Here is a 24,779-nt window from a genome sequence, read left to right on the forward strand (position 1 = left end):
TTTGTGCTGTGTTAACATATAATCCGCTCGCTGGATTTCTTACACGTTGTTGTCCTACTGGAATGAACATTGCAATTCATCATCAAGCCTTCACGACATAACAGAATATTATATGTTAACACAGCACAAAAAAGGAAGAATTTTAACGCAAAGTTTTTACTGAATCATCCCATGTGGACAATTTTAATTTTAATGTCAACGGTATTCTCAAGTGCTGTACTCAGAAAAGTTCTGAATTCTTCACCATTTTAAATGACATATTCGGTCATCCGAATTATTTTAATGTGTTACTTTGTCCTTGTCATTGTAGCTTTTTCTCAAAGGTTGTTATGGCTGATGATGTCTACAAGTTAGACGAAACATGTCCCGATATATTTAAAAATTTATGTAAATAATTAGTTAATAAAGAATCTTGGTATTGTAAAGGTGGAACATTTGACTCAACCTTCAACGTATACTTACGACAATACGGGCTTTATAATGAAGTTTATTTTATGTAACTTTTACCTTGTTTATGCAGTAACACCATATTCTCTCTTTGACCAATGATAGTTCCGTCGTCTTTCGCCCCCATACCAAATAAACTTGCGGCAATGACAGCACAGTGATGACTGAAGAGATAACAACCCCTCCTGCAGGCAAAGTGGCCTAAACCTGTGCCGACAACTGATTTTAAACAATCACATCTCCACTGTACGAATACTTTCTTGGCGGTACGATCTGCAGTTTGTATACAGTATCGTGCCGATCATGTTACATTTTAAACGATCTGCACGTTCAGCGTGTATTATCAGATGCATTTCGTTATGCTGTTTATAAATCTGACTTCAGCTCGTAAGTCGTAATGATGTTCTATCACTTTCGGTAGGTGTACGAATACTTTCTGTGGCCACTGTAAATATATGTATCCTAATTTTGCTCTCATTTAATAAATACAGTATTAAGGATTTTTACGTGTAAATTCACACTGAAATAACGTAAATTCTTCAACAGGTTTAGCAATAGGCGAGTTCTTAAGAACTGACTTCAGTATAACAAAATTTCACTATAACAAATTCATTTCTGTGGTCCCCAAAATTTTGTTATACTGGTATTTTACTGTACTAACACTGGCTGTAGATAAAATTTTAAACTCCAGAGACAAAGGCTTCGAATCACTATATTTACGTTTTCCCCAGTCCCTGCTATGAATGGTGTGAAAATGTTGCTCATAGGCTCGGTTGGTGCGTGCATTTCAGTGGGCTTGGCATACTGATATCTAATAGCAACTCCTGGCCCGGTGAGGAAAGCAACGGTAAACTACCTCACTCCTCATTTCCCTAGAACGCCTCTTCAGTGATGCCTAGGCCATATACGACAGCTGATGGCGGAGCTGTTGAGGATCCCACCAGCGTTATCGCTGACGGACTGAACATACATTAGTGTATTGGTTCTCAACCTATTACAATAGAGTAAATTAATGTATTAGTTGGGTCCACCTTTTCAATACAAAATGTAAATAGTTTAAATTATATGAATGATTAGGGACTAGTTTCGACCTAGTACTAGGTCATCATCAGCCTAAAGCAAAATTAAAACACAAATACCGAAGAAATTAAACAATGAAAAGACACGTAAGGTCTCGTAAAGGTATATACCATGTGAGATATTGTGCAGCACAACGTTAAAAAAAAACTCTGAAAGAGATTCATAATACGTCCAGTGCATATTAAAAAGATGTTATAGATACAAATCCTTGAGTTGCTGGAATATGCTGGCTCCTTTAAGATGCAGGTATCCAATTGAAGAACCACTGAGCCGAAGTCACGTCGTTTATTTTCGATAAGACCAGTGCGCCGCATAGCATTAAAGAGTTGATAGGGATGGAAGTTTTTCAGTTGTTGGTCAAGGAAATCAACATATGCTGGCTTCTTAAATTTGCTGCTGTATATTCAAAGAACAACTGAGATGAAGTTACGTCGTTTTTTAAGGTATTCATAGACGTAAAAACACATGGCAGCATCGATGGTTCTAACAAGGGATGACTTGAACAAACTTGAGAAACAGTCCCTCTTCTCCAGACCGTGTCACAGACTGATGTAAGGTCGACAAAAGCTGCAGCAGTCTTCAGTCTTTTCTGGAATCCTGCTTCAATCTGTGTTGTCAGTGTTAACACCTGATCACAACAACTATGATTCTTTCTGAAACCCCCTTGCTCAACTGGGATGACTCTTTCTATTGCTTCCTGGATACGGTTAAGTATCATTCTTTCGAGCAACTTGTAGATTATGCTAAAGAGTGAAAATGGCTGATAATGAGAAGCATCAGTTCCTTCCTTTCCTGGTTTCAAGACTGCAATTACTTTGGCTTGTCTTAACAACTTAGGTCATTTACCAGTTCGGATCTTACTATAAACATTATTAATTCATTAGGTGGTGATTGACTGCAACACAAAAATTACTTGAGTGCAGAACCATCTTCAGGAGGTAGAGCAGGAGATGGAGGAAATGGTGAGAGATGTCTTCGAAAGCTGCCTGAGAGGAAGAAAAAAGACTAGAAGAAAAACTGGGGTCAGGAATGGAGAGAACAAGAACAGTGTGTGTGAAATATGAATAACGAGTTCCTGGGGAGTACTTTCTTCACCATAAGTGTTCAAAGTAAAGAGGAGGTCATTGTCTATTTAACCTGCAAAGTTAATAATTTTGTAAAAATTCCTAATTCTCAAAAACTACTATTAAGAATTACATAAAACTTCAGTTTTTTCTGCAAAATTAACAGAATATTCTCACAAAGGCATCATACTCGTGGTACAAATACACTATGTAGGTAAAAATTAGGTCAAATATGAAATTTGAATTTTTCAAAAAAATCATACATTTTCAAATTAAAATGAAACTCTATTATAGTGACACATGTTCTCTATTCACCTGTGTGCTAGGAAAAAAAAGGGGAAGAACAGGGATTTACCTCCAAAAATTTAAGTAAAAAAATATTTTTCCTTAGTCTGTGCATTTTCATTATAATCGTCTTGATATTCTTAGCATAACCACTACATTACAGCCTGGCATCAAAAGGGTTAGGCCTAATCATCCTGCTCTTCCAGTAGGAAGGAGCCACGTGGTCAGCCTGGCAGGATTCATCCTGGAGATATACCCAAAGGAGGTTAGATGTCTCATCCAAGGCCCGCATTGCTGCAAAAAGCTCATACACGAAGTAGAGTTGACGGTAGGATGCAGGTACCCGTTACATCAGGTACAGATCCGAAAATTTTGAAAATAAAGGAGATCTAATCTATATGCTAATGACAGACACCTTGGCTGAATCGTCAGGATATTGATCTTCAGCTCAGAGGGTCCTGGCTTCAATTCCAGGCTGGACCAAGGATTTTGTTCATTCCTCTCGTTCAAGGACAGGGTTCTCATATTAATACACTTCCCTTCATATACGTACAAATCATCACACTACTAACCAGCACAGAAACATGCAATAGTGAAAACATCCTTCCAGATAGGGTTGGTGTCAGGAAGGACATTGGCCGTTCAACTATGCCAAATCACAATCACGTGCCAATCCCAATAAATTGGGGAAAATCCCAGGAAGAACAAGACAATCCATTTGCTTTAAAAAAGAATGGATACTAACACATCAGTAGAACTATGGAAATTACGTAGATGTTCCTTATTAGACCACTTTCACACAAAATGAATGACAAGATGAGCAGTGTTCTTGTCATCCAACAGTATGAGTTCCGAGTGTTTCCGGCAGGCTGAGGTTCCGACTTAGGTCAGAGAGATCACTGCACTCGGTGAGGAAGTGGACCAAGGTAAAAACGGCACCATATGAGCACACTGCGGAGTCTACTTCCCAGGAAGTAAGAGTGAGAAGATCTTCCATGTCCTCTCCTCTCCTTAACCTGCACGAAACTATGGCCTCTCCATTGCCCTCAGCTTGTATGGAGTTTCAATAACCATATAATACTTTTAAAAATATGACATAATACAACATGTTTTGGTCTATTTGACATAACCGAAGAAGGTAAATTACACCAAAGCATGTTCTATTTTTTTCTTTTTACAATTTGCTTTATATCACAGCAAAACAGATAGTTCTTACAGCAATGATGGAATAGGAAAGGGTCAGGAGTGGGAAGGAAGTGACCGTGGCCTTAATTAAGGTACAGCCCCAGCATTTGCCTGATGTGAAAATGGGAAACCATGGAAAACCACCTTCAGGACTGCTGACAGTGGGGTTCGAACCTACTATATCCCAAATGCAAGCTGTGTAGTTCTCGTCAGCTGGTTTACCTGAAAGTTTCTGGAAGATGCAACGAGAAGGTTCTGTCTCTAGCCACATAGCAAATATTCTGGTACACATCACCCGAGCTCGATAGCTGCAGTCGCTTAAGTGCGGCCAGTATCCAATAATCAGGAGATAGTGGGTTCGAACCCCACTGTCGGCAGCCCTGAAGATGGTTTTCCGTGGTTTGCCATTTTCACACCAGGCAAATGCTGGGGCTGTACCTTAATTAAGGCCACGGCCGCTTCCTTCCCATTCCTAGGCCTTTTCTCTCCCATCGTCGCCATAAGACCTATATGTGTCACTGCGACGTAAAGCAAATAGCGAGCTATAAGAAATGAGGCTAGCCGCAGACAGTCTGTCAGTGTTTGACTCAATGGTGGAGTCACTATTAGAGTCACTGGGTGATATGAATAAACCGGAGACGTATCTCTTGCCTCATAAATATTAAGACATGTCTCAAATGTATATGAATAAAAAAGCGATGTCTCAGCAGAGACCTTTGCTCCTTGAGACACAGCTCGTTAGTGGATTCTCTCGGAGACACATCTCCAAATGTATATGAATAAACTGCAGCTTAGTCTCTCTGAATGGAGACTGACCTCAGAATTTCGTGAGACTGCCCCGAAGGTGACTCAGGGCGATATGATCAGGCTGAAAACGTGATGGCAGAGATTATGATGGTTTTACAACGGAGAAAAAAAAATTATAAAGCTCGAAGAGATTCTCTCGAAATGATTATAAAGATTTCTACCGTTTCCGGAAAGAAAATGTGGATTTACGTGCATCATAAAGTCTAAATTGTTCAAAATCAAACCAGAAATATACAAAACCAATGCAACATACAATTCTGAAAATTTTCTTAGTAATTATTAAATTAATTTAATGATTTTTAATTATTCCACATTTGTGATTTTTTCTGTACAATGACACTTTTTCTATTCACAAAATAAACTAACATTTTATAAATAAAATTAATTCGCAAACACGGAAAAGGCCAAAACAAAACAAAACATAGCTATGTTTAAGATATGACTTATAATTATTCAAGGCTTTCATTATTCACTTTGTCCTGCTCCTTAGCTGAATGGTCAGCGAAGTACTCCTCGGTTCAGGGGGCCCCCGGGTTCGATTCGCAGTCGGGTCAGAGATTTTAACCTTAAATCCTCAACATTCCTGCAACACTATCCTCCACTACAATAACACGGCAGATGATACCCATCCTCGTTGGAGGGTCTGCCTTACAAGGGCTGTACCAGGCTAGAAATAGCCACATGAAATTATTACCTATTATTATTATTATTATTATTATTATTATTATTATTCACATTTTGATATCTGGAAGGATATTTTTTCAAGTCTGAAAATTATCGCTCTCTATCACATGTTGGCCAAATGGTATTGAACGAATGTATAAGTATCTTTGGTCCTGGTGTAAGCTATCCCATTTATGTTTACTTCAAGTGCCGTAAAATTCCCTACCCATGCCTTTTTCGACTGCACTGTTTTTAAGTTTATTTAAAAGTTTCAACCCGTGGCTCGTGCCCTTGAGAAAAACATGCTGTAACTGGTTTCACAACATTTAACAGATACGCATAATGACATTATTCGGCCAATGATTTGCTGCCTCTATGAGTGCTGCTCTTTCTCAACCATCACACCAAAATCTCACTTGCACTGAATACTACAGGGAAGCATTTGGTTTGGATCAGACAGATTTCGATGAAACTTCGATGAATTGTCAATCCACCTGTCTTAAATTTATTGCTGATATTCACTTTGTCATAAAATCAACGACATTGTTATAATTAATTGCTAAAGAACAACTGGGTGGTTTGCAGCTGTATTGACCTCGCGTATGCACGGTAGAAATGCACTGATAGTTCTATTTTAAAGTTACATTAAACAGTGTGCTTTAGAGTGAAAATTAGATTTTGACAAGATGAACAGAATGTCTTGCTCGTCAAACCCATTTTACTAACATGCATAGTATATGAATATTTCAAAATATTAGGCTTTTTAATACTTCGTTTACAATACGTCGTTTACAACTGAAGCTCAAGGAAATCCTCGTCATTTGTATATATACTTGCATGCTATAAATAGCCTTAAATTTTCGGAATCTTGTTGAGAGTCATTCATTTTGTCACACTGCGCGTAACCTATATAACAACGTCAATCAAGCAGCGATGTTCTGATGTCTTAATTAATCATCCTACCATGTTTGATTGAAATCGCTGCCATCTACACACCACGTTCCATTTAAAACTGGAGCAAGAATGTACTGTCAATATATATCGGTACGAAAATATTATTTCACGGCAGAACGGTTATCACCATTGAGTTCCGAGATGTCTTAGCTCATTATGTTACTAAGTTTCATTGCATTTTTCCCTTACTTCTATGTTTTGAAAGTTTGAAATTTAGACAGTTTATGCAACAGTATATAGGTATTGGTTGTAGCCTACATTATATACCGGGTGAGTTGGCTGTGCGTTTAGGGGCGCGCGGCTGTGAGCTTTCACCCGGGAGGTAGTGGGTTCAAGTCCCAATGTCGGCAACCCTGAATATCGTTTTCCGTGGTTTCCCATTTTCACACCAGGCAAATGCTGGGACTGTACCTTAATTAAGGCCACGGTCGCGTCCATCCCACTCCTAAACCTATCCCAACGTCGCCATAAGACCTAGCTGTGTCGGCGTGACTTAAAACAAATTGTAGAAAGAGTACATTATATACAGAAACACCCCTAGCTATGCACAGGTATGATCAATAAACTCTTCATATTCGTGAAGAATGAAGTACAAAGCGTGTTTAAAAAGTGTTTGAGTGACTTTCAATGACCGCAGAAAATTATGCACTTGAATGTGGATCTTAAATGTGATGATAAATACAATGTAACTTCTTACACAATATCTTGAAGGAAACTTACAAGAAAAGAAACCTTAAATCAGTCGTTCCCAAGCTGGGGTACAAGTATACCAAGTGTTCGAGCCACTATGTTTATGTAGGCCTAGAAAGAACTGAAATAATAACTGTAGTGATTATTGAATATTGATTAATACGAAAGGTATGGTTTGCAGAATAGGCTCCCAAGTGAAACACAAGTGAAGAAGAAAAGGCTGTCGAGAACTATTCTAAATGAAAAAAATATTGGTGGGTGTTCTATTTCGCTTGTACTTGTTTGTTCTGCTCTTTTCTCCCTTTCATGTAAAAGATTTTACATTTGCAGTTGTAAAACCTGTTTTTGCACTGAAATGAGTTCTTCTGTTTTTTCGAGAACACACAGTCGCTTTTCGATCTTTTTCGCTTGTAAATCTAACACTTTCATCTGCACCGGGCGAGTTGGCCGTGCGTGTAGAGGCGCGCAGCTGTGAGCTTGCAACTGGGAGATAGTGGGTTCGAGCTCCACTGTCGGCAGCCCTGAAGATGGTTTTCCGTGGTTTCCCATTTTCGCACCAGGCAAATGCTGGGGCTGTACCTTAATTAAGGCCACGGCCGCTTCCTTCCAACTCCTAGGCCTTTCCTATCCCATCGTCGCCATAAGACCTATTTGAGTCGGTGCGACGTAAAGCAACTAGCAAAAAAAACTTTCATCTGTTCCAACAAAACCACTCTTTGTAGCTCTCCGATTGTTAATTCACTTGTCAGCTGACAGATACCAGAGCCAGTGTGCGAGACTCATCTCAAGCAGAAGGAGACAAGTCTCGTTAGTGAGAAACAAACTTTATTCATATACATGACTAGTTCTGTCTCGCAAGTGACTTCCGTCTCGATCCTCCTTCGAGACTTGTCTCCGAGTTACATCTCATTTTCATTCACCCACTGTGTGACTCAGTATGGCTGTTGTGCTGTTTAGTTGCTCACTGTTCATGACAGTGTAAATCACTGCAGTCAAACCAAGGAACAGTCGTGTGTTGTGTAGCCAAACCTAGCTGTCTCCATGCAGCTGCTGTGTGGGGTAACTAGACTTGGAGAACTGAAAGTAAAGCGAGCCTGTGAATAGGATTATAGCATCCTTCAGGTAAAGACTGTCCAGCTAGAGTCCTTTTGTGTGAGAATTGTAAATAGCCAGCAATTAGTGTGTGTGATCATCCATGGTTGAATAGAACTCAGATGTGCGCATTTATTGGGTCATCCTGAAATAAATTAGAGTAATAAAACAGACTGTGTTTCGTTCATAAAAATATAAATAAAATCAGAATACACATTATCACTTGAAAATGATGATATTGCACACATCACAAAAACTGGATCAGATATTTCACAACTAGTTAGATGAAAGCGATACTAAATAAAAAAAAGGATCCAATTTCGAGTTTACTACCTAACTAGAGTTGAATGTAATAATCTTAATATTGTTTTATAACTTTATTTGTACTTTGTAAAACATGTATAACACTCCAAAATTTAAATGTACCAGTAAATTTCTAAAATTTTAATCAAAATATTCCATATAAATAATAATGAGGATATCACTAAACTTCACAGTGCCCATACCTAGTGCCTATGAGGGTCACAATCCATTAGTTGAAAACCACCACACTGGTGTATACAGGGTGAATCAATAAGAATGGCTACCTCAGGTATCTCCTGATCCATAAGAGGTAACATTCAGTTACTGTATTCTTAAATAGTACACATCACGCTCTCAACTTTTCCGAGGGATTATGAATAATAAAACCAACTGTTTAATTCTCCACCACCAGTTGTACACTCTCTTAACTCAAATGAAGCATTGTTATAAAATATATAATATTACTTTTGACATTTTGCATGTGATAGGATGTGCAAGTATTGGTCACCACTGCCTTAGAATATCATGATGACTATATAGTTGGAGACAAAACATGACGACCTCAGTTCTTGGAAGCGAAGTGGAAGCCAGCTGTAAATCCCACCCTGCACCCTGCTGAGTTAATGAGCTCCATGTGATCCTTGCTTGGTATGAAGAGGTTGCCAAATCACTCTTCAGTCTTGACTCTTTCTTCATGCCGAATGCAGTGCAGTGACCTAGTGAGCATTATTAATAGTAAGACTTGAAATAAATGATATTTGTAATATTTATAACTTAGCAGTTTAGCGCAAGAGCAGTAATATGTCGGTATTCTTCCGGCCGTGAGTAAATCAAGAATCATATTGTAACGAAGCGGAATTAAATCAGCTGCCTGGACCTTCTTCTTCTTCCTCCTCACCAAGAACTTAAATTAAAAGTGACAAAAATGTGATTTGCAGAGGTGTTACATTACGAAAACAAATCGTGATTTGGAGAGGAACAATAAAAATTTCTTACGAGGTTTTTTAAGAAATGGCGGTGTTATAACTGGTAAAAATTTAAATAATTTAGCATCGGAAGCGACAGGAATCTGTGTTACTATGGTGAAAAAATAGTTAAAATCAATGTTGTCAATACCTACTGTATGTAACCCCACTAAAAAGAAAGTTCGGAAGCAGATATTTAAATTTGATAAAATAGACGATTTCACTCGGGACCTGCTTCGCCGAACAGTTTTTTAGTATTTTTTAGTATTACTTTATTATCACACTAATGTAAGTGACCATTGCCACCTGTTCCCAATTGCGATGTATTTGTTAATAATAATAATAATAATAATAATAATAATAACTAGTTTTTCTGGGGACCCAGACGTCAAATTAAATGTATTTTTTCCTTTTACAAATATTTATGAAAATAAAGTAAATAAATAACAATAATCACCTATTTGAAACATTTTGTGGTTAGCCTAACACCCTAAAGTGGGAGTTAACGCCTCAAAGTGTATTGATTTCCCTTAACTGTCAGAGGCTACCGTCCGGGCCACGAAGGAGCCAATAATTATACTAATTATGAATAGTTAATAATAATTCAGCTGTCTCTTCATTCAGTTTGAATACATTATCATTTTCACTTTTCAAAATGGTTTACAATACAAACTGTGCAGCCTATTGGTGGGATAAAATTGGGTAATTTGAACATTCATTCTGTTAACAATTATATGATAATAGCAACAACAACAGCAGGAAATCATTATTATTATTATTATTTTCATGTGGCTATTTCAGCCTTATAATGTTCCAGCATTTACGTGAAATGGAAAACTACAGAAATAATTTCAAGAACAACCAGTGGGATTTGAACCCACCGCACCTCCCGACTTCGGGTTACTAGCCCATCGCACTATCACTGAGCTAGTCCAGTTTTATGGGTCGTTTAAGTTTGCGTTCGTTACCTCATAACCTACTTTATATCGCCATAATGCAATATTATAATTATTTTATTCATGTCTAAATTCCCGAGCTATAATAATAATAATAATAATTTCAGTTTACATCGAAATGACAAATAGATACCATAAAAAGGTTTTATTCCTGCTCTGGCTCGTTTGGTGCTGAGGTAGACGATTTGGCAACTCTGACTACTGCAGACGGAGTAAATCCTATTAGCCCCTAATAGACACCGGGCTGCCACTGGAGGGTAGTGCTGTGAGGCAAGGTCGACATGTTTTGTCCCCAACTACACATTCTTCAACACCATAAATATGTCTACCCCATTTCTGGTATTCTGCTCTGCGTGTATCTTTCATAAAGTATTTTGTGTTATCTTCCTCTCCACCTGGTTTCGTTTAGCCCAGTAATGGCAATACAGTATGTCTCCATGATTTCCACCAGTTCCTTAGTTTTTATGTCAAATTAAGATATTGGCTATTTTGTTGAAGTATTATTATTACAACTTGTAGGAAATTTCACCCGCTCAGAATTTGCCAATCACTTTTTTAATCCACAAAGCATGAAAATTAAGACTTATCCAGACCTTCATATTTCCCATAGTTAATTACTGTGATGTAATTATTGATGTCACCATAGCACCGCTGAAACTACAAAACTCTATGAACTCTTGCATTAGGTATATATTTTCAATTAAATTTTCAACTTTTGTCTCTCGTATATAGCATGGTCGGAAACAACGTGAACAGGGTATATTAGCGTTAGAGGGTTGGTCATCCTGATAAATAATTTAAGAGAATTAAATCGCTATCTCGCGCCACTGTCATTTTATCAGCTGCTGAAATTGGCCAATCAGATCACTTTGCGGGCGAATTCAAATGGGCTTTGCGATGCAGTGTTGCTAAATCTGTACACGACTTAAGACAGGCACGAGAAGCCAGTCGAAGAATAAAACTTCGCCAGGGAAAGGGTTTGAATAATACAGACCCCCCGAGCTGACAGGAACACGCCAAAGCAAATACGCTACGGTGACACTGTTGAAACCAACGATGTGTTTGTGTATGATACTGTTTTCTCGGCATAGCTCTCAAGCCCTTCTTAACCCACATTCAGATTTACCAACACTCTGGCACAAAACCCATTTGAATTTGCCCACGAAGTGATCTGATTGGCTAAATTCAGCAGCTGATAAAATGACAACGGTGCAAGATACAAATTATTTATTAGTATGGTTCATGGTGTGGGTTACTGTAGTCACATCCTAGTTTGTGAACCATGGACAACAGCTGAGTGGCCTAGTAAGTGGTCCTGAGAATCGGGATACCAGTTGCTATGGAATGGGAGCGGGCATCTCAGACATATTCCGAGTTATGGCCATCTTTGTGCTCAGACGGCTAGGACTATACAATCCACCGGTGGTCCCTAACCCATTAGAGGAGAGATCCTCGCTTGGACAATGTGCAAGTAGGGTAGCATCCTGCTTCATGAATTTACCGAGCTCAGAACATTTTAAGCAAGCCTCGGACCGATGGGAGTAATGGAGTCCCACTCCCACTGACAGGCGAGGGACACCTTGGAAACAACTTGGCGAACGAAATGGAATTTGATGGGGAGCTATCAATATTAATGGGGCTTATGGAAGAGAAGAAAGAAAGTAGAACTGGCTGAGTCAGCTAAGAGGATGCATCTTGATGTGCTAGGAGTAAGTGATATTCGGGTAAATGGGTGTTAGAAAGGGAAGGGCAGAGTATGGGGTAGAGCTGTTTAGCAGGAATACCACTGCACGCAACATAGTTTCTGTTAGGAAGGTAAATAAGTGAATGATGTGGGTAGATATGGCAGTTGGAGGAATTAGGACGAGAATTATCTCGGTGTATTCACCATGTGAGGATGAGATGAGGATGTTGACATGTTTTCTGAAGCATTGAGTGACATCGTAGTCAGGGTCAACAAACAGCAAGGATAGGATAGTGTTAATGGGCGATTTCAATGTGAGAGTTGGAAATAGAACTGAAGGATACAAAAGGATGCTTGGTAAATGTTGGGAAGATATGGAAGCTAATGGGAATAGGAAGCGTTTGCTGGACTTCTGTGCTAGTATGGGTTTAGCAGTTACGAACACATTCTTCAAGCATAAGGCTATTCACCGCTATACGTGGGAGGCTAGGGGTACCACATCCATAATGGACTATATCTTAACCGACTTCGAATTCAGGAAGTCCGTTGGGAATGTATGGGTTTTTGGCGATTTTTCGATGATACAGACCACTGTCTGATCTGTAGTGAAGTAAGTATCTTTAGGCCGAGGATAAAGTGAAATCTGTCTGCAAACGAATAAGGGTAGAAAATCTCCAGGATGGGGAAATTAGAAGTACATGGATATGATTAGTGAGAAGTTTCGAACAGTGGACAGTAAGCAGGTTCAGGATATAGAAAGAGAATGGGTGGCATACAGGGATGCTGTAGTAGAAACAGCAAGGGAATGCCTAGGAACAACTGTGTGTAAAGATGGGAAAAGGGGAACATCTTGGTGGAATGAAGAAGGGAGAGAAGTTTGTAAACGTAAAAAGGAGGCTTATCAGAAATAACTCCAAACAAGGGCCGGGGCAGACAGGGATTTGTACGTAGATGAAAGAAACAGAGCGAAACAAACAGTTGTTAAATCCAAAAAGAAGTCGTGGGAAGATTTTGGTAATAACCTGGAAAGGCTAAGTCAAGCAGCAGGGAAACCTTTCTGGACAGTAATAAAGAATCTTAGGAAGGGAGGGAAAAAGGAAATGAACAGTGTTTCGAGTAATTCAGGTGAACTCATAATAGATCCCAGGGAATCACTGTAGAAGTGGGGGGAATATTTTGAACATCTTCTCAATGTAAAAGGAAATCATCCTGGTGGTGTTGCGAGCAGCCAAGCTCATGGGAAGGAGGAAAATGATGGTGAAATCATGCTTGAGGATGTGGAAAGGATGGTAAATAAACTCCATTGTCATAAAGCAGCAGGAATAGATGAAATTAGACCTGAAATGGTGAAGTATAGTGGGAAGGCAGGGATGAAATGGCTTCATAGAGTAGTAAGATTCGTGCAGAGTGTTGGTAAAGTACCTTCAGATCGGACAAAAGCAGTAATTGCACATATCTATAAGCAAGGGAACAGGAAGGATTGCAACAACTATCGAGGTATCTCAATGATTAGTATACCAGGCATATACCAGCATCTTGGAAGGGAGGGTGTGACCAGTAATTGTGAAGAAGTTGGATGAAAACCAGTGTGGTTTCAGACCACTGAGGGGCTGTCAGGATCAGATTTTCAGTATGTGCCAGGTAATTGAAAAATGCTACGAGGAATAGACAGTTGTGTTTATGTTTCGCAGATCTAGAGAAAGCATATGACGTTACCGAGGGAAAGGATGTTCTCCATACTGGGGGACTATGGAATTAAAGGTAGATTATTAAAATCAATCAAAGGCATTTATGTTGACAATTGGGCTTCGCTGAGAATTGATGCTAGAATGAGTTCTCGGTTCAGGGTACTTACAAGGGTTAGACAAGGCTGTAATCTTTCACCTTTGCTGTTCGTAGTTTACATGGATCATCTGCTGAAAGGTATAAAGTGGCAGGGAGGGATTCAGTTAGGTGGAAATATAGTAAGCAGTCTGGCCTATGCTGACGACTTGGTCTTAATGGCAGGTTGTGCCGAAAGCCTGCAGTCTAATATCTTGGAACTTGAAAGTAGGGGCAATGAGTATGGTATGAAAATTAGCCTTCTGAAGACAAAATTGATGTCAGTAGGTAAGAAATTCAACAGAATTGAATGTCAGATTGGTGATACAAAGCTGGAACAGGTAGTAAGTGAGATTGAATCAAGGTGTAGTAAAGCTAATGCAGTGAGTTCGCAGTCGCAATCAACAGTATTCTGTAAGAAAGAAGTCAGCTCCCGGAAGAAACTATCTGTACACCGGTCTGTTTTCAGACCAACATTGCTTTACAGGAGCAAAAGCTGGGTGGACTCAGGATATCTTATTCAAAAGTTAGAAATAACAGATGTGAAAGTAGCGAGAATGATTGCTGGTACAAACAGGTGGGAACAATGGCAGGAGGGTGTTTGAAATGAGGAGATGAAGGCTAGTTTAGGAACGAACTCGATGGATGAAGCTGTATGCATAAACCGGCTTCGGTGGTGAGGCGAATAGAGGATAGGTTACCAAGGAAAATAATATAATCTGTTATAGAGGGTAAGAGAAGTAGAGGGAGACCAAGACAACGATGGTTAGACTCAGTTTCCAACGATTTAAAGATAAGAAGTAGAGAACTAAATGAGGCCACAGCACTAGTTGCAAATCGAGGATTGTGGGGTTGTTTAGTAAATTCACAGAGGCTTGCAGACTGAACTCTGAAAGGCAAAACTGTCTGTAATGATTATGTACGTATATATTTATTAGTATGACCAACCCTCTAACGCTCATATACCCGGTTCACGTTGTTTCCGACCACCCTGTATGTTCATCAACATAAAGACGCTCATGTCAAGTGTCTGGTGCAAGGCTATTTATGAAATTCCCTTCCAGTTAGTATTAGGAACTACACCTCTTTAGTCTTTTAAGCAGCCTTGCCTAGATTACCTATTAAATATATAACCAGCTTAAAGTGTAAATGTTAGGAAGAATGAAAGAATGTACATGCTTAGGGTTTTTGATTATTTACTTAACATTTTTCTAAGGTTTATATTCACTGTTATGTGGTTACATGTAAGAGAGGGCTGTAAGCATTAACTTCGCCACAAACAAAAACAGCGATTACAGCGGGTCCTCTAGAAATGGACGAACAATCGTTTTCATTGGTCAGCTTTGAAAGACGTCGTTTCCACGTCGTGGGCGTGAATTTATTCGCTGTTGACGATTAAGATGCCAGATACCATACCACCTAGACTACATTTACAAAATAAAAAACATAGTCCTCAACCCCGGATCGATCCCTCGACCTCCTGCATGCTAACCCAAAACTCTATCCAATGCACCAACTGTAGAGCACGACTAATATGTGCTGACAGAGGTGCTTACCCTACATGTGGTTACAGTGTTACCGGATTGCCACTCTTCAACGCCCTTTCTCTGCCGGATATACTCACAGGACCAACTTTTGTGAGAGACATTTTTTTATTGCTGTCATGTGAGGGGTTGTGCTGCGACACCCGAGTGTGCGAATTTCGGTTCATCCTGTATATTAACTGAAGAAGTAGAATATCAACCCCTCTTATTCCAAAGGTGTTAAAATCCAGCATATGAATTTTTCAGAAGCCCAGTAAGCATAAGCCTCTCAATCTTTTGTTATTTGTTTTATGTCACACCAACACAGCCATTCCATATGACGGCAGCAGGATTGGGCTCTACTAGGAGTGTCAAGGAAGCAACCACCTGGAGTGAAAATGGTAAACCATGGAAAACCATATTTAGGGCTACCAACAGTGGGGTTCGAACACTCTAGCTCCAAAATGCAAGCTCATAATTACGTGCACAAACAGCATAGCCAACAAGCACGGTGCGCTTCTCAGTCTTCATAGTCCAAAGTATCGTATCATAGGTTAACATCCCATGACGATCACACATGCACAGACAAGTAATCTTTCTCCAGAATATCCTTCCTTAAGAAAACTACAAAGGTACAGAACAATAGACAGTTCCTTCAGAAACAATTAGCTTAGCCTAAATATTTTACACTTTGATCAATAACACAAAATTGAAAGTAGTCTTCCAATTTCACTCCCAACAGACTTCGTAAATAATGTGAAATAAAATCAGAAAATGAACTCAGCCTTTTAAAAAGCTGCTCTCAAACCTCTTTGAGGTGCATATAATGGATCCAATTACCCTAATACCATACACAAGGTTCTTAGTCTTTAGACATATGAGTTTAACAAATCTGACAAATCACACCAAGGCCATGAAATAAATATCACTAGTGACATTTGGCAAAATTTTTCCTTCCGCAGCCCAGAGTTTATAACATTATAAGGAAGCTAAAATAATGCAAATCTTACTTGGAATACCTTGTAGAGGAGAGATGTGTTCATTGCGATGTCTAGGAACCCACCAACCCGCCCCCAGAAGTATATTTACTTTTATAACCTAATAAGAACAGCAGCCGCCATCGGCCATGGCTAGCGTAACTACTCGCATTCTCATTGGTGAACGTGAACGGAACGCGACATCATTGCCATCAATGCTGATAGGTACATTGTGTTACCAACCCCAGCTGAATAAAAGCACAAAGAAAAAACACCACATAAAGGAAATAATGTGAAATACACTGTTCAGACCAAAGGTCTTGTCCACGGCAAGAATCCTAACCGTCCAGACCAATCGTGTTTCCTCACGCAACTAGGTGCCTAACGCCGCTTCGCGGCTTCTAACCATCCAGACCAATGGTCTTGTCCACGGCAAGAATCCTAACTGTCCAGACGAATGGTCTTGTCCATGGCAAGAATCCTAACTGTCCAGACCAATGGTCTTGTCCACGGCAAGAATCCTAACCGTCCAGACCAATCGTGTTTCCTCATGAAACTAGGTGCCTAACGCCGCTTCGCGGCTTCTAACCGCCCAGACCAATGGTCCTGTCCACGGCAAGAATCCTAACTATCCAGACCAATGGTCTTGTCCACGGCAAGAATCCTAACCGTCCAGACCAATCGTGTTTCCTCACGAAACTAGGTGCCTAAAGCCACTTCGCGGCTTCTAACTGTCCAGACCAATGGTCTTGTCCACGGCAAGAATCCTAACTGCCCAGACCAATGGTCTTGTCCATGGCAAGAATCCTAAACAATAATCACCACCAGCAACAGTAAGTACCACTCATTAGTTCCTAAGTACGGAGGTTGGCAGCCCTGATCGCCTCTCGACAACATTCTACCCAAGCGTGCAAACAAACGACAGTCGTACAGCTCGCAGCTGAATGTAGCGAGTGCTGGGCTGCAGAAGGTAAAATTATAATCGCCTATAAGACGTCAACTCGAAAGACCTACATCGGGGCTCCCTGTAAGCCACACGCTAATACTATCTACCTAATCAAATTCTCAGCATAAAGTTTCACTAAGAGAAAAAGACCTCTTTGTTTTAATTATAGTGTTAAGCGGAAGTACCTCGTGGGAATAACTGTAAGTTACCTAGGTGTTAAAATGGCAGGAAAAATCTTCCTTAGGGTAATCACATTAATTACATTACAAGCAAAGGTTACAGGTCTCGTCATACAGTTATAAGGGTAGGTTTAGAGGTTGTAGCAAGGATGTAAAGGAGGGAGGGGGCATATAGGTTGCAGGTAAGACCCAAATTAAAGGATGCTTCCATTGTACGGGACTCTCTAGGATTACTTGATACTAGAACTGGGAAAGATCTAAAGGAATACACGAATTATTCTGAGTGAATTCCTACAAAGCAGTTGGGTTACGAAAATGTTGTAAACATTCGGCTGGGAAGACTTGGGAAAAAGGAGATGCGCTGCTCAACTAAGCAGTATGCTCCGAGCTGTCAGCAGTGAGGTGACATGGAATGGCATTAACACAAATAGCCATGAATAGTTATTAAAACTAGGAAAGATAAAAATGTGAAGATAAAGTTAGAATTCAATAGGAAAACTGAGGCAAATAGCCTACTAGTTAATGGCAAGAGGAATTGGGAAATAATTTACTAAGGGAGAAGTTTGATAAATTACCAACATCTTCGAAATCATTTAAGAAAATGTAGGTAAACAACTGATATGGAATCTGCCACCTGAGCAACAGCCCTAAAGGAAGATCAGTGGTGTCTGCCTGGCCTAGATCCCAAATTGGTACTGAGGATTACATGCCTAAAGGTCTTTAACACATAAACCTTGGTAAAATTTCAGAAAGACTTCCAATTTTGCAGCGCACGCATCTAGGCAGGACAGCACTGTCATTAACCTTTAAGTACATATAAACATATTCCTCTTGACCCCCTTTAAATAACATGTTGTAATGTAATAATACACCTCCAAAGTCACTACAAAAAGGGGGAAAAAGCAAACGAATGTACAAATCAGTGAACCAAGATTCAGAATCACGACAGAGCACCTTAACTATAAATAAAAAAACTGAACTTACCGTCACTCTCATAGTCCACGTATTTCGACAAGTATTCTCCATTTTTCTCTTTCAAGAGTTTTTCCTTCTTCCTTTCTTTATGATGGCGTTTGTGATGCCTATGTTTTTCTTTAGGACGTTCCGGAGTGTGAGATCTACTGCGATGCTTCTTCTTTTTCGATTCCCTAATCTTATGTTTTTTACTTGAACCCATGGCGAGATACTATTGTACTAATAAATATTGTCAGTAATCAATTATGTCTTAAACTCGACTAAGCTACCAACCGCAGTTTAAATGCACACACTATTCATTATTAATATCAAAACACAAAATATCACAATCACCAAATACACAAGCACGTAAACGCCAAGAAAAATATGTACCAGCCTAGGAGAAGGAAATTCTGTGAAGATACCAAAGAGATTCTATGTCTATGAGAATTCAATCAAGGAATACCGAAAGGTAGCGTCTTCGAAAATAATTCTCACCGCCTTCTAGATCTATAGCTGCGCTAGCTAGCAACGCATCAAGTCGGCCTAACAATTCTATGCCATTAACGTATATTCTCTTCTATCTATTCTACCCTCTTTGCCTATGATCAACCCCAATCAAACGAAACTGGACCTAAGGGCCTGAGGAACAGAAACATGTTATAACCATCTAAATGTTCATACTTGGTCTCTGGTCTGGCGATCTAGGACCACCACGTACCATCACGAAGATATAAACGTATCAGAGGATGAGCTCCACAAGCTATCAAACTCGATGGCTCTTGCTTTTGCCATAGGTGCAACCATCAGGATGGCTTCACAGAAAGATCCAGTATTTTGAATCTGGCTATTGATGACATCACAATGCGCTAGATATAGGTAAACAATTTTCCACAGGGTTATTTCTAAACCACACAAAAAAATTGACACACTCAATCACAATTTATTGCTACATAACCGAATACTTCGAGAATCAGAGGCCTGCCACTGAAAATACACGTGCGCTTAGGACAGAATAAGTAACTCTCAGGTCACTTCGCTAGACAGAGCTCTAATCGCTGTCCCTCGATATCTCGCCTTGTCTCGCATATTGTCTCTACTGTATTTGTTTTTAAAAACTATATTTGACTATACTTTCAGTAGAGAACTCAATATGTAATTCTTAATGGTAAATCCAGTACAGTACCGAGTTCGATAGCTGCAGTCGCTTAAGTGCGACCAGTATCCGGTAATCGGGAGATAGTGGGTTCGAACCCCACTCTCGGCAGCCCTGAAGTTGGTTTCCCGTGGTTTCCCATTTTTACACCAGGCAAATACTGGGGCTGTACCTTAATTAAAGCCACGGCCGCTTCCTTCCCATTTCTAGGCCTTTCCTATCTCATCGTCGCCATAAGACCTATCTGTGCCGTAGCGACGTAAAGCAAATAGAAAAAAATACAGTACAGTACCGCCGTTTCCATCCTCCTATACTGCCTGCTCTATCCGAGGATTTTTGCGACTAGGCTGCGACAAAATTTTTCCGCTAGATGGCAGGCATAGACGCACAATCTTCCGAACTTATTCTAATGACGACAGCCTATAAAACACCATGCAGAATGGTCATATGTTCACTGAAGCTCGTAAATTACATCACTAATATTAAATATCGGCAATATAGCCTGTATGAAGTCGCAGTTAGCCTCTTCAAGCACAATTCAAAGATTTTCCTCGACGAAGGCTTGGAGTGGTACCGTACTTTGGTGTTCTTGCCAACGCAATATCAGTTAATAGAGGACGTACGAACTTGGTTAGAATAATATCACTAACAATTAGCTAATGTTCTTTGACCTCACACTGTAACAAAACGCATTCTGACAGGGAAGATGTCGCAAGTCCTCGTGTTACTCTCGTACGTTTGAAGGACTTCGACAATAGGTCACAGCAGCTTAAACAAACTCCTGCAGATACATCACCAGAGCAACAAAACAAGGATTTGGGTATCAAACTCCTCCTCTGTCCAGATGCATAATCAGTTCCATTTAGCGGTGTCGAAGCTCTAGACAGTGAGATGTTGCTGACGCAAATGTCCAACACCATCCTGCTTTCAACAACACGAACCAAGTAACGGTACCCGCAAACTAGGATTTGATTTCCTGTTTCTAGTTTGACTGGGATATTATCGTCTGGATATTTGAGGTTGTCCAAAATGACTAAACATGAAGACGTTTGTTTTGAGATTTTCCGTCACAATTCTTATCACAAGGAATCCACTATCCTCCACGGCTTAAAACACCTTCTGAAAAAAATCCTCAACCTGTTTCCAATCATTCAACCGGGTCAGGAATGGAATGAACGAAGCCCCATCTAGCGGCGAGAATAAGAATTGTGCCGGCTGCCGATGCCTGTCGCACTCCTCTGGGTCAATTATTAATGAATGACAGATGAAATGAAAGTATATTCAAGAGTGTTGCTGGAATGAAATATGACAGGGAAAACCGGCATACCCGGAGAAAAACCTGTCCCGCCTCCGCTTTGCCCAGCACAAATCTCACATGGAGTGACCGGGATTTGAACCCCGAAACCCAGCGGTGAGAGGCCTGCGCGCTGCCGCTTGAGCCACGGAGGCTCCATCAACTTCTGAGGTAAGGTGTAAAGGCACAGATGCGAGAGTAATCTGAGGATATCCAATTACTTCCTTTATTAGGTCCTTGCCTAGATATAGCCGATAGCCACTTTTCTCTTAATTCCCTTCTATAAAAAAGGTCGTCCCCGTGTAAGGACGTACCCTAAGGGTGCAACCTTACCCTTTCTCCCCTGTAATATTAAAGTATTGATTTACAGTAACTTTTCTTGCTGTTGGGTCTTTTTCAGTGTCGGTAACCATACAGTTTAGGGACCCTACGTGCCGATACGACGTCTTACATTTACCGTTAATCTGGCACGTTGGCAACGTTCAATCACTGTTCTAGCGTGAATTGCGTGTTGCCACCGCATTGGTATTAAAGTCACTAATGATACATTTGCGAGAATATTTAAAGAATATTTTCTTTTTCTGTGGGATTGTAAATCTATTTGGCTAATACCAGGTAAGTAGAATTGTGGCATGATAGGATAATGCATTTAATAACATAGTTTGTGTGAAATGATGAGAACAACATTTTATTAATTACGTTCCTATTTCGTCCCATATTTATACGAACAGAATTCGATTGGGATGTCTAAGAAGGAAGAAAAATCTGCAAGAACTCCTCCGAAAAGGAAAGCAAGGTTACGTCCTTTACAAACATCAGGTCAGGAAATGCTTGTACATTGCTACGAGCAATTGAAACACGAACTACGACGAAGAAGGTATCAGTCGCAGTGATACGAAGCTCATGGCAAGAGTTTCATTATTAACTGGGGTAAGTGTTCGTTTTTATCTTGTTTCTATGATAAGTTTCTGACATAATGACAATCAGTTCAAATGGAGCAGTATTTCATTCTGAACCTAACCTAACCTAATCATGTAGGCCTATACCATGTCTTGTGTCGACTTCGATACGGTTTGTAGACTTAACCTTTGTGTATTCCTGTTGACGTAAGGTGTATGTGTATGTAATATATTTCTGTGTGTGTATTCTTACAGGGTAGTGGTGAATATATATGTTATATATTATATTGTATTTAAAAATCGTAGAATAATTTATCTTCTTCAGGTGTCTTTGGTTTCAAATGTGCATTTCTCTTTCAGGGTCGCCCACATACTCCTGGAATAAACCACACAAATCTGGACATGATGTTCAAGGAGTAATTCGTCGACCTGTGTCTGAGGGAGGAAGACTGGTTATTGTTCATGCTGGAAAGAAAGATGGCTTTGTACCTGGTATGTTCTTACTTTATTTTACTTCATTTTATTATAGTGAGGTGATCTCTCTTTTCATAGTTATGAGGGTATTTAGGTTTTGTAGTACGGATGTAAAGGGGGAGGGCACGTAAGTCTCTGATAAAACCCCAACTTGAGTACAGTTCCTGTGTATGAGACCCTCACTAGGATTACTTGATTTGAGAACTGGAAAAGTTCAAAAGAAAGAAGCACGATTTGTTGTGGGTGATTTCTAACAAAAGAGTAGCGTTACAAAAATTTTGTCGAGTTTGGGCTGGAAAGACTTGGGTGAAAGGAGACGAGTGGCTGGACTAAGTGGTGTGTTCCGAGCTGTCGGTGGAGAGGTGGTGAGGAATGACATTGGTAGACGAATACGTTTCAGTGGTATTTAAAAGTAGGTAACATCATAGTACAATTATAAAGTTGAGGATGAAAAGTGGGGCAAATATTTGTTTTTGTTTTTTTAAGAAGGGAGTTAGGGATTGGAGTAATTTACCAAGGGAGATTTCAATAAATTTCCAAATTCTTTGCAATTATTGAAGAAAAGACTAGGCCTATCCCTGAAACTACATCTTCCACCTGGGCGACTGATCTAAGTGCAGATCAGTGGTGCCCGATTGATTGAAATTGACTGGCACGAGATCGGTAGTGGCATTATAACTTACCGCTCATTGGGTTTCGTACGTGGTTTTTGATTTTTACTTCTCCACTGTCAAGGGATCTCTTGGTTATTAAAAACACTTGCAGGTATTCACTTTAGGCCAATGATTAACCTTAGAGAGGTACTTCAATCAAAACTTCCCCAGTGTATTTTCATATAATATTACTGGATATTTGTATCAGTAAATTACTTGTATTGCAGGCCTATTTATTATGTTTATTCTGCATTCAACAATCTCCACCTGCATCGGTGCTTGATACCTGACTGTTTAACACCTTCCAAGCTTCTTATTTCTTACTGCCTGATATAGGTTCAGTGTTCGCAGCAATTACATTTGTTCTAAGGTATTGAAATGGATGTTTATACTTATATCTTTAATGCAAGTGATCGTGGACTTCTAATCCAGATATAGGCCTACTAATGGAAATACATTCATGAGAGATGTTAGGATAAAGTAGTGTAAGTAGTAATTCATTGACTTCATCATCAGGTGACTTTGCTACACAGTAGTTGGTTTCACTTAAAATCAGACATCTTTTTGTATCATTCAACAGAAATCACATTTTTTATCAATTAATAATCCTATCCTTGAAGAGGGGTGATCTCATATTTTTAGGGAATACTTTTTTTAGAAGAAATAACTTCATACTAAAACTTAAAATTCTTACAGGTGCTGATTTGATGCTACAAACTTGAAGAGAAATCAAGATTATGCTACAAAAGATGAGCTGCAAAGGTTGTGTAATATGAATCGAAGTCACTTAAAGAGGTACAGAAGCACCTAAACATAAGTTTAGATAATGTTGTTTAATTCATGTTGTTGACTTTCATGTATGCATAACAATATTTCTCTGTTTCTTTAAAACCAGGTACATTGTTGACGAGATGCTGCACAGTGAAGGCCATACTGTCCTACGATTTCCTCCATACCACTCATTTTTCAATGCCATCGAATTTGCATGGTCTGTGGCAAAACAGTATTATAAAAAAACAGTGGCTTCAAGACCTGGTCATGGATTGGACAGAGCTACAGCTGTGTGGAAAGAATCTCTTGATCAGGTAGGCCAAGTGGAAATGTTATTTATTGGATATAGGCAAGTGGAGTTTATAATATACTTGTCAGGTTGTGATACTTCAATATATCCTACAGGTGACAGCAGAGATGTGGAGAAATGAAGTGAAACACACTGAGAAGAAGATTGTCGAGTCGGCCAACTAACTGGGTCATGTTTGAAAATGTCTTTTTCTATCAGCAGAGGCTTTTTTTAAATCGTCATATTTTGTATAGGCTACGCGAGATGGACAGTAGCCCACTGGTTTTCTGATTAAACATCATTTATTTAAGCTATTGCATCAGTCTACTTACATACTCACTGTCCACGTATACCGGTAACCTGGTGATTCGATTTTTGAAGCATTGTGCAATGATGCGACATACAAACTGAGAAAATTTCGAGTGATCATGAGCATATAGATTCAGTTCTACAAAAAAATATACTTTGCACAAACGGAAAGAAAAAAGTACATAAATCTTAAAATCACTTTTGAAATATCTATTAGCGTAACATGATTAATTCATTTCACAGTTCTATACAAAATATCTCTTGTACAAACGAAAGTGAGCAAACGCGTTTACTCATTGTACGAAATAACTCAGATTTTCACACGCATTCATGCATCAATAACACAGTGCTACATCCAC

General features: G+C 39.5%; 1 protein-coding gene and 1 long non-coding RNA gene across 2 annotated transcripts in view; one reads left to right on the forward strand and one right to left on the reverse strand.

Moving 5' to 3' along the window:
• Positions 1-18,995, reverse strand: part of LOC136881299 (U4/U6.U5 tri-snRNP-associated protein 1) — a 137,386-nt gene extending 118,391 nt beyond the window's left edge. The window contains exon 1 of the mRNA XM_067154099.2: positions 18,606-18,995. Coding sequence (XP_067010200.2) covers positions 18,606-18,798 — 193 coding nt within the window. The 5' untranslated portion in view covers positions 18,799-18,995. The remainder of the gene's footprint in view (positions 1-18,605) is intronic.
• Positions 18,996-22,283: 3,288 nt separating this feature from the next.
• LOC137502194 (uncharacterized) lies at positions 22,284-24,046 on the forward strand. Its single transcript, XR_011018714.1, has 3 exons — positions 22,284-22,416; positions 23,748-23,846; positions 23,947-24,046. It is a non-coding gene; the product is annotated as an uncharacterized lncRNA (long non-coding RNA).
• Positions 24,047-24,779: the final 733 nt, after the last annotated feature.

The sequence above is a fragment of the Anabrus simplex genome, chromosome 9 (assembly GCF_040414725.1).
Source record: "Anabrus simplex isolate iqAnaSimp1 chromosome 9, ASM4041472v1, whole genome shotgun sequence".
NCBI classification, from domain to species: Eukaryota; Metazoa; Arthropoda; class Insecta; order Orthoptera; family Tettigoniidae; genus Anabrus; species Anabrus simplex.